We start from the raw sequence: 11,079 nt of genomic DNA on the forward strand, positions 1-11,079 counted from the left end.
TTAAAAACTTGTTGAATTTTTACAAACAAAAATTTTATAAATTTTAACAAACAAAAATTTTATAAATTTTCTAAAAAATTTATTTATCACAAAAATAGTAAATTTACGCTAACTTCATTGTTATTATAAAATTTAACTATTAAGCCTAGCGGAATTTTTATGCACTAGCATCTATTTTCTGTATCGCAGGCTTGACCTTCTGAACAGTAAATTGACATTTGTCAAACAACAGATCAAGTTTATGGAGTTTTTGCAACACTAAAATTAATTATTCATATATCATTAATTAATAACTTTGAAAATACAAATTCAAGATGAATCCCATTAATTTAAATACATTAAACAACGATGAATTGAGTAAAATAATGGACTCATTCGATTACATCTTGACTGATTGTGACGGTGAGTTGCTAATTATTTTTCAAATAATTTTCTCAACTCAATAAATTGCTTACGAAAAAAAAATAATTATTTGTCATCAAAAAAATTTTGCAGGGGTACTTTGGCACCACAACAACCCAATAGCTAGAGCTGCCGAGGTTATGAACTCTTTTGTAAGTCTAGGAAAAAAAGTATTCTACATCACGAACAACAGCACCAAGTCTTGCGAAGAATTCCTTGAGAAATTTAACAATTTAAAATTTCCTGCGCATGAAGATAATATTTTATGCACTTCATACTTAGTTGCCAAGTATCTTAAGAATAAAAATTTTCAGAAGAAAGTTTATATGATTGGATCTGCAGGTAATTTTTTTTAAGTTATAAAATTATAAGACTTGATAATATCTAAATTTGCAGACATAAAAAAACTTAGTTTTTTTTTTTTAATAATTTAATTGGAAATAGAAAAATATTTTTATAAAATTGCATGTATAATTTTTCATGAAATTGAAATTGGCAGATACTTGACAATTTTTTAATAATAAACTAGGTACAGAAAATCATTTTTAAAAAATTGCATTTTTAATTTTTTAGAGATTTTAAAGATGAAATTTTTTAAATAAATTTTTCTTGCTATAATTTATTAGTTATAAAATTTCAAAAAAAAATCAGATGTCTCTCTACTTCAAATCCTAAAAATTTTCAGATGTCTGCTAATTTTATTTTCATGACATTTGATTATTTGTATCAAACATAAAAATTGTAAAAAACTATGCAATTTTTTTAAAAATAATTTTCTATAATTAATTTTTTTTTTTTTTTTTTATTTATTATTATTTAGAGTCGGTTTTAACTGGTGTGGTCATATCGCCGACTTTTAACTGTTGGGAGTGGTACGTTGGGTCTTTTTGGGTTGTGTAAATCTTAACCTACGCGGCAAGGGTCGAATATCAACCAAGTTGGTTTCTAAGACCAGCTTGGGATTCGAACCCACGCCTGGCCGGTAAGTTAGTCCGAGTTCTCTATAGGCCATGCGCCTTAGACGACTTGGCTAACGTCACCGGTTATAATTAATTTTATTGATAAATAAAATCATTAAATTTCTGAATTTCATTATTATTAAAATTTACAAGCATTTTTTTTCATTAAATGAATTAATTAATAAAAATTTCTATGATCATAAATTTGTAAAATATTTAACAAACTCCAAATGTTTAAATAGTAACAATAATAATAAATATTTCTAGGAATTGCAAAAGAACTTGATAAAGTCGGTATTGCTCACGTTGGCCTTGGCAAAGACCCGATAACGTCAGACGATTTATCATTCAAATACTTCAAGCCAGAATCCGATATCGGAGCCGTTGTTGTTGGATTCGACTTACACTTTAATTACCTCAAAGTATTAAAAGCTGCTACGTACTTAAATAACAAAGATGTTGAATTTATCGCTACTAATACTGATGAACAGTTTCCTGGTATCAATAACATTACTATACCGGGTAAAGATTTTTCTACATTTTATTTTCTAATTTCAAAATTGTACTACCTAATAAAAATTAAAGCATTAATAATTATCTTATCTAATCTATTAATCAGGTACTGGAAGTCTCGTGAGATGTGTAGAAACCTGTTCAGAGCGCAAGCCAACAGTGATGGGCAAGCCTTCGACTTACGTCTCCGAAATGTTATCAAAAAATTATCAGATAAATCCTGAACGTACTCTGATGATCGGGGACCGCGCTAACACCGATATTTTGCTCGGCAAACGCTGCAATTATAAAACGTTGTTAGTATTGACTGGCGTAAGTACCGTCGAGCATTTGGAGAAGTGGAAGAAATCGAGCGACCCAAGCGAGCTCGAGTTGGTACCCACTTACTACATAAATTCAATAGCTGATCTGCTTCCCTGCTTAAAAAAAAATTAAAAAATTAAATATCCCAATCAATATTAATAAAAATAGTTACCTCAACTTAAAGTCAATTATTTTAAAATATAATTTTGCTAATGCATTGATTTTGTGATGTTTAATACAAAGTACAAAATAAATATAACATTTATCAATAATTGAAGTAATAATAATTAGCAACCTGCAGTCACGATGTGACTGCCGAGATTTACGGTTTATGAATAAGAAAGCTTTATCTTAATGATTTTTTGATATTTCTGATACTAGGGTAGAAGTACCGGTTTTGGTCATCTTAGGATCATTTTTGGCCACTTGACATTTTATTTTATTTTATTTTATTTAAATAAACAAACCCAACAGTCAAGCCATTAACAGGGTTAAGGGGGAACACCACTGTGACAATCGAAAAAAATAGGTTATTTTCGGGAATTTTTTTGACGGAAAATAAAGGAATTTGGGGATCGGATTTTTTTTATTTTATTAAGGGTACATTAAAGATTATTACCCTAAATTTTTATTAAAAAATATTTAATTATTACAAAGTTATTAACAATCTCGTAGAGCACTAGAAAAAATTTCCCCCTCCATAGTCGGTTCGATAACTCAAAAACGGATCATCTGAAAATAAAAACCCAAATTGATTTTAAATCAGTAAGGATGTAGTTATCGTCGTACGTACGGAATTTTGAAAATTTTAATTAAAAAAAAAAATGGCGACTGATTGAAAATTTTCTCTCTATTCTTACTGTTTTCTTTTTGTTTTAACCCGGCTAAAAAAATCTTTAAAATAAAAATTTTTTAAATTCCATACGTGCGACGATAACTACATCCTTACTAATTAAAAAGCAATTTGGGTTTTTATTTTCAGATGATTCGTTTTTGAGTTATTGAACCGACCATGGAGGGGGAAATTTTTTCTAATGCTCTGCGAGATTGTTAATAATTTTGTTATAATTAAATGTTTTTTAATAAAAATTTAGGGTAATAATATTCCATGTACCCTTAATAAAATAAAAAAAATCCGATTCCCAAATACTTTTATTTTCTCTGTCAAAAAAATTCCCGAAAACTACCTCTTTCTTTCGATCGTCACAGTGGTGTTCCCCCTTAATAATTACAATGTTTAATACATTTTAGTGAATTTGTAAAAAATTTAACTATTTAAGTAGAATTTTTATAGAATTTATGAATTAGTACATTTATACAAATTGAATTCATAAAATCTTGCGCTCATAGAAATATTTCTATAAAAATTTGAAAATAAAGTGAACAAAAAGGTACACTGGCCACAAACGGTACTTCTACCCTATACGTAGTTTAGGTACTTTTTAAATAAATTTAAAAAATAATTGTGCTATCACAGGATCAATTACAAATAATTTTATGATCACACATCTGATGGAATTTATGTAACCAACAAACTATTTAAAACTCTTCCAAAAATTTGGCATAAAAAATTGACTACTAAAAAATATATAAAACCAAAAAGCACTAATTCTTATCAAGACCTTTTTGACGATACCAAATTAAACTACAAAAATTCCTTTAAAAATAATAATTGCTCGTCACAAAATTTTCCTTACGTTCTCAATTATTTAAATTATAAATGACTATTGCTGAAAAAATATCAAAACCAATTTACGATAAAGATAAACCCGTTGCAAAATTTTTCTTAGTCTCTCAAATAAATTAGTTTTTGACATATGACCACATTGACTTATACAAAACAAAATAAATAAATAAACAAATTTTGTTTATTGCGAAATTCTGATCTATTTATAAGGTAATAATATCCAGTTATTGATAATTGCAATTTTATTTTAATTAAAAAAAAAAAAAAAAAAAAAAAAACCAACTCAAATTAATTAATATAATTTTTTAATTATAAATTTTAAGATAGTTGGTTTTTTGAGAACATTTTAGTTTTTTAATTAGAATAAAACTGCAAGTGTCGAACAACTAGGCTAGTGGTAATAACTGGGCCTTTTACCTTCGAAAACATTATAATAAATTAACTATTGCTGAAAAACATATGAAACATGGAAAAGGCACAAGTTCAGTTCAATTAAATTAAAAAAATTCATTTCATCTTATAAATACGCCGGAGATAAAATTTTTCTTATTTTCTTAATTAAATAAATAATAAAAATAATAATTATAATTTGATAATTAAATTTAATTATTCATTATACATTCCATCAACGAGGAAGTCCATGCGACGATAGTGCCGCTTTTCCCAGCAGTCGCAGTAATTATTATAAATAAACATTATAAAAACAATAACAATCGGTAATAAAAATATCGTTGCAACAACAGGTAATATATAATTTAATTTATTAGAAGTATCCGAAGATTTTAGGGGTTTTTTAACGACTTTTTCCTCTTCTTCAAGATCGTCAACGGTTGTCACAGTTGGTTTTGGCTTTACACTTTTATTATTGTCATGTTTGTCTGAGATTTCACTTAAAGAATGTGAAGAATTTAAATGCGAACTGTTTTCAGCTGTTTCAACTCCCTTTCGCGCAACAATTGTCTTGCTAATTACTCCTTTCCGTGGCTTCACATTGCGCTGTTCAATTAGCGACTTATTGCTGGTGTCTAAGCTACTGTAGGATGCGTTGGTCAAGGTGATTCCTTCTGCTACGGTCACGTTGCTTTTCGAGAGTTTTTTCGGCTAGAAAAATTTTATTATTTATATTTATTGATTGCAAGGAAATATAAATACAATAAATTTTAGTGATCAATTAATTAATTACTGTTTCAGAAGTTTGGTTGAAGGTTATACCCAGTTCTAGACACAAAAACAGTACAAGTATCTTCAGATACATATTTAGATTTTATTTTTCTGAGTATATTATCAGTGAGTATTATATTATTTTTTAGACGGACAAAATAAAAAAAATAAACAAAAATTAAATAAAGTTATTTCACCCGAGCATCTACATGGTAGAGCATAATATTGTAACTGATGTCAGTAATGGATAATGGAAATTGAAACGTTTACTCGGGTGAAAGTTTAGGCCCAAGTTTCTAGTCTTTTTTTGTTGACTTAATAAATTTCACTGATTGGCTGGATTTGAATTTTCGCGCCATTACTTTCTTCTGTGTTTATTTTAACGCCATGTTTATATTTTATAATTTAATTATTAAAATATGTACGAATCTTTAACATAAATTGACATTTTGGAAAACGTGAAGTTTGTAAAAATATTTTTCTAATTAAAAAATGAAGATTATTGAAAGAAGAAATGAATTAAAGAAATTAAAAAAAAAATCACAGCTGAGAGAGCGTATGTTTTATTTTTATTCTTATTTCATTATCGTGTAATTTTTATGACATTAAAGTTAACAGGCACTTAACCATTTTTTTATTTTTTTTAAAAAGTAGATTTTTTCCAAAAAATTATTTAAAAAAAAATTGAATTTTTTATTTTTTTAAATTTCTACATGTCAATTTTTTCTTCCATTTTTTTTTTGCCACAATTTATTTGTTAAAAAAATTCTTAAAATTATCAAATATCTGCTAAATTAATTTTCATGTAGTTTTTTATTCAAAAATTAATTCAAAGTATTAATGATATTAAAGTTAGCAGTCAATTAACCATTTTTTTTATTTTATTTAACTAATAAATTTGTTCTGAAAAATTATTTTTTAAAAATTGCATTTTTAATTTATTAAAATTTATACATGTAAATATTTTTTTTTTTAATAATTTATCTTTAAAAAAATTTTTTAAATTATCAAATATCTGCTAAATTAATTTTAATAAATATTTTCAGGTTCAAAAAATAATAAACATTTTAGGATTTGGATGATAAAGTATCGAAAATTTAATGCATATAAATTTATAATAAATTACACTGAAGAAAAGTATGACATGTCCTAGAGTAAATGGTGAATAAGTAATGTAATTGCTGGCATTCCTTCATTACATTATTTGGCATTGCATAGATTGCTATATTTGAAGTAATCGATCGCTCCAGGATGCGCGCGCCATGTCCAAGACATGGGTGGAATAATATTCCGTAAGTATTGATAGAAACCCAATAGAAGGATATTCTTCACTAACTATAACTATAACTGTAGCTTATAAAAAACCTTATTTTTTATAAATCACACTTTTTTGTACAACCTTAGACTAAAGAAACTTAAATTCTAAATCTCGTGGACCTGTAGTCGGAGTTTAAAACAGTCTGAGATAACTAAAGATGACAGTTGATTTTGAAACACGTGAGTAAATATTTATCACGGAATGAAAGACAGTTCGAGTAGTCTGACACGAAATAAATAATAATTTATCACTTGGAATAATGACACCAGCATGTCATTTATTAGCATTGGATTGTAATAGTTATCCAGTGTCTAGACCTAGAACTTGTTTGAAGAAATTCAATAATTTTAGTAAAAGATAGACGGAATTTTCAAAAAGTTCAGGTAAGAATATTTCATTAATTTTTTTGTTTTTAAAAAAATTATCTTATAAGGGATCATTTCTGGTTCCGGCACTCGAAAAAAAGCAAATATTCATTATTTTTATACATAGAAACTATTATGGATATTAATATAAAATTTATTCAGTTCAACACATACACTCTTGAATAACACAAAAAATATCTAATTTTATTTTTTTCAATATTTTTTATATGAATAAACAACAGGTGAACGGAGCTCCTTTAAAAGTTGATATGTCACTGACGTACGTGATAACTTGATAATAGCTCATCTAAAATACAAAACAAAAAGTATTTACCTTCAATATATACGTAGCTATTGCATCAGCTACGGAGATTAATATTTATTGATAAATAACAAAATAGCGGATTAAAAAAAAAAAAAAACTGAAAAATGAGGCTTTTTTCACAGTTTTTAGTCCTAAAAAAATAGTAAAAATAAAAATTTTTATTTGGTTGTAGCTGGTGCAATAACTACTATGAAGAATATGTGGTTTAAATTTTATTAAGATCGGATCAGTCGATCTGAAGATATTATGTACGTAAACCAGAAAAACATAATTCAGAGATAAACGCGTTTAAAGTTTTTTTAATTAAAAAAAAAATCTTAGCTAAAGTCAATCAGTAATGCCGGGAGCATACAAAATCCATGCAGCAGTCTTTTTAAGAATTTGATTTTCTTCCACTCGAAAATCCACATAAACATTGTAAAATAATATTTATTTATTTATTTAATGATGCCAAGGCCGTTACCAAATAATTTTTGCAATAGTGGATACAAATAATAAAAAATTTACGATTCAATGAAGATAACAATAAAGATACTTATGATTAATTATGATATGATTTAAATTTAATTTCAATATGATTTAACTAGGGTAGGTGAATTGATATAACTGTAGATATAAAAGTCAATAACGATAACAATGTTATTAATATTAACACAGGAAATAATAATAAGTAACTTAATTTAAGTCTCTAGCTCCATTAAATAACCAAATAATTTGGTTTTAAAGACCTCAATACTGGAAGCATAAATAATATCAGGGGGTGGTGTTTGCCAAAGACGAATAACAGTGATAACAAATGAGTTCTCATAATAATTTAATGCAAAATGCGGAATTTCAAAGTTAACATTATTTGATTTGTAAGCTAAATCTTTGTGATCGTCGAAAATGAATATCGATAAATTGTTCACTCAAATAAGTTGGCTTATCTACTTGTAATAATTTAAAGAAATATGTTGCTATGTATAACAATATAGTTACAGTGGTCTGATCACTTTGAAACCAGAATGATCCTTTAATTAATTCAACAATTAATTAAAATAATTTTAATTACATTATCAAATTTCAGATGAGTAATCATTCACGAACTGTAAGTTTATTAAGTGTGATAGCCTTATGTATAATAAACATAACCTTGACCTTTTTTCTACTTCAATCCCCGACCTGCGACCCGAGCGAGATCCCCGAGGAATTAAAATACGAGGCTGTGACAACATGGGACGTCGAGTCGCAGCCGGAAGACAACAAGTCAACCCAGTGCCTACCCCCTCACACGTACTTGAACCCCAACATGAATCTAATCAACACCTCCCACTCCAAAGAGAACATCCTCAACCTGGACATTCGCTTGGGAAGGTATGACAACCGGCGACTGTTCAAGACCTTCGACACGGTGCTGATTGGCACCAGATTCGCGGAATTGTCGACGACAAACTTGGTCTGTCTGGCGACCCAGACTTCCTTAGAGAAGCTGCACTCGCTGGTCCAGGTTGCCCACCACTGGACCGGCTCGATTTCCGTCGCTCTTTACTCTGCTGGCGACGAGGAGTTCGAAGCTCTCCAGAAGTACATCGTGTACCTGAGGAAGTGCTACACGCCGGTTCTCGAGCGTATTAATTTTTCTCTAGCGATGCCCAGGAGCAAACTGCCCTCGAAGCAGCCCCGCAGTTTCGAGCCTCCCATGGACTTCGGGTGCTCCAGACCCGAGGCGACTTTGAATGACCTGGTGAACAAGATCTCCAAGGAACACACCAACTGGCGAGTGAGGAATGTTTATCCGCAGAATCATATGAGAAACCTCGCCAGGAAAAATTGCCAAAATGACTGGGTTTTTCTTACGGATATTGATATTATTCCCAGTATCGGGCTTGCCAATTCGATAAATTTATTTTTACGTGATACTGAACGCTGTGATAAGTGTGCTTACGTTATTCCTACTTATGAAATAGATACCAGGGTCAGATTTCCTGGAAATAAAACTGAGTTGGTCAGATTGGCCCGCAAAGGTTTGGCTAGACCTTTTCATTGGAAGGTTTTTATTCACAATCAATACGCTACTAATTTTACAAGGTAATTTTTTTTTTTTTTTTATTAATTATCATTATTTAAATTTGATATTTTTTGTTTATATTAATAAATTTTTCAGATGGGTTTTAGATGTAGCACCAGAGTCTAAGAACTATAAAAATATAGTTACTGGAAAAGCGTACATAAGTCATAATGTTACTGACTTTGAATTTCTTTACGAGCCTTTTTATATTGCTAAAGATATTGTACCTCCACATGACGAAAGATTTATGGGCTATGGATACACGCGCAATACTCAAGTAAGATATAATAATGATAGTTTTATTAATGATAAAATTATAATCAATAAACCAAAAAGAAAGATCATAAATCGATAAGGGTCATTCCATTTCAAATCGACAAATAGTTGGAATCGACCCCTTTCGATTTGGACAAATTTTGGTCAGAAGTTTTCTTTTATCATATAACGAAGTTCTGCCAAAGGAAAAAAAATAAAAAAATTTTTTTCAAAAGATATGCAAATCCAAAATTTCGCAATTTTTCCAGTTTTTCAATTTTGTTTTTGTAATACCTCTAACGCTATTATAGATATAGGAATGGCTTTTTGTTTGTTTGAAAGGGGACACTTGGGGCTATTGAAAAAAAAAATATTTTGGAAAAAATTCTGAAAAATGTCAAATTTGTCAAATTTTGAATTTTTGACAATCGTTAAAAATGACGTTCGATGTTAAAATTTTGGCTCAATTTTTTTTTGTTAAATACCTTGTACTGATCTTAAAAGATCCTAAAATTTTTAGATGGTTTTTTTTTCAAAAATATAAATTTTTGAATTTCCAAAATTTTTTTTTTCGATTTTTGCAATTTTTAATTAAGGTAAAGTTATGCAGATACATAGTATTGTAATTTGGAGCATTAAAAAATTAAATACATGACGTAGAAATATTAAATAATAAATTGATTTCAATTTTTTTTTTCATTTTTTCGATATTATCTTAGTCATTCTTAACGCATGAAATAATTCGTTATTTGTCCTTTTTTTACTTTATTTTAAGTTATTGACATTACTTATCGTCCTATTTGTCCAAATCGAAAGGGATCGATTCCAACTATTTGTCGATTTGACATGGAATGATCCATAATTTAAAAAAAGTCATCAATAGGGCTAAAATTTTTGCCGTAATTTAAAAATAAATCGTTCAAATGTTTAATATTACGACGAAAATATCGGTCCTATAAAAAAATTTATAAAACAATAGTTGTTCAAAATTTAATTTTACAAAAAAAAAAATACTCATGATTTTTTAAAAAAAACCATTATTTTTGCTGTAATTCCAAAATTAAGATTCATAATGAAAGGTTGAAATGGTGTAATAATTATGAATCTTACTTTATTATGAAATTATGATGAAATTATTGATCTTAAGGAACGAATATAAGAGACTTTTTTTTATAAAATTTAATTTCAAACAACTTTTGTTTTAAAAAAATTTTTATAGGTCCAATAGTTTTGTCATAATATAAAAAATTTGAACCATTAATTATAAATTATTATTTTGAATTTGCGGCTAAAATTTTGACGCTAGTCATCAATAATAAAAAAAAATTTTTAAGTTATAAAATATCTTGAATATAATTGAATAAAAAATAAAACATAGTTTGTTATTTTGAATTCTAAATTTAATTATTAGATCTTATATAATTTATATTTATTCCCAGTTTCATTTTTCTATTTATAAAACTTTTGCAATAAATTAATTATTGTTTTAGGTTTATGAAATGTTTATCGCTGGTTATCAATTCAAAGTCCTCTCACCAGTTTTCACAATACATTGGGGCTTGCAGACGAGAAAAAGTCGGTCAGTTTGGCGTGAAAGACAAAACATCATCAACAGACGACAATTTGAACAGTTTAAAAAAGAAATTTATACAAAGTATATGCACAATACGTTGGGATTGATTAATACATTTTACTAAACAAAGATAACTATATATATAAAAATATATATAAATATATTCGTGAT

General features: G+C 27.9%; 3 protein-coding genes across 4 annotated transcripts; 2 read left to right on the forward strand and 1 right to left on the reverse strand.

The window, feature by feature from the left end:
• Window positions 1-172: 172 nt before the first annotated feature.
• LOC123271260 (glycerol-3-phosphate phosphatase-like) lies at window positions 173-2,449 on the forward strand. Its single transcript, XM_044737537.1, has 4 exons — window positions 173-402; window positions 496-744; window positions 1,629-1,883; window positions 1,981-2,449. Exons 1-4 carry the CDS (start codon window positions 315-317, stop codon window positions 2,307-2,309), a joined length of 921 nt encoding a protein of 306 aa, XP_044593472.1. The 5' UTR covers window positions 173-314; the 3' UTR covers window positions 2,310-2,449.
• A 2,000-nt stretch (window positions 2,450-4,449) lies between these two features.
• On the reverse strand, window positions 4,450-5,295 carry LOC123271264. Its single transcript, XM_044737542.1, has 2 exons — window positions 5,048-5,295; window positions 4,450-4,965 (listed from the first exon to the last, which is right to left on the reverse strand). Exons 1-2 carry the CDS (start codon window positions 5,117-5,119, stop codon window positions 4,471-4,473), a joined length of 567 nt encoding a protein of 188 aa, XP_044593477.1. The 5' UTR covers window positions 5,120-5,295; the 3' UTR covers window positions 4,450-4,470.
• A 780-nt stretch (window positions 5,296-6,075) lies between these two features.
• Window positions 6,076-11,072, forward strand: LOC123271253 (beta-1,4-glucuronyltransferase 1). Of its 2 annotated transcripts, XM_044737528.1 has the most exons (5): window positions 6,076-6,317; window positions 6,430-6,726; window positions 8,100-9,100; window positions 9,177-9,357; window positions 10,826-11,072. In XM_044737528.1, the coding sequence occupies exons 3-5, from the start codon at window positions 8,100-8,102 to the stop codon at window positions 11,030-11,032; spliced, it is 1,389 nt and encodes a 462-aa protein (XP_044593463.1). In that variant the 5' UTR covers window positions 6,076-6,317; window positions 6,430-6,726; the 3' UTR covers window positions 11,033-11,072. The 2 variants fall into 2 exon arrangements, with proteins under 2 accessions (XP_044593463.1, XP_044593462.1); XM_044737527.1 differs by lacking the exon at window positions 6,076-6,317 and having other exon boundaries at window positions 6,324-6,726.
• Window positions 11,073-11,079: the final 7 nt, after the last annotated feature.

The sequence above is a fragment of the Cotesia glomerata genome, linkage group LG9 (assembly GCF_020080835.1).
Source record: "Cotesia glomerata isolate CgM1 linkage group LG9, MPM_Cglom_v2.3, whole genome shotgun sequence".
Lineage (NCBI taxonomy): Eukaryota > Metazoa > Arthropoda > Insecta > Hymenoptera > Braconidae > Cotesia > Cotesia glomerata.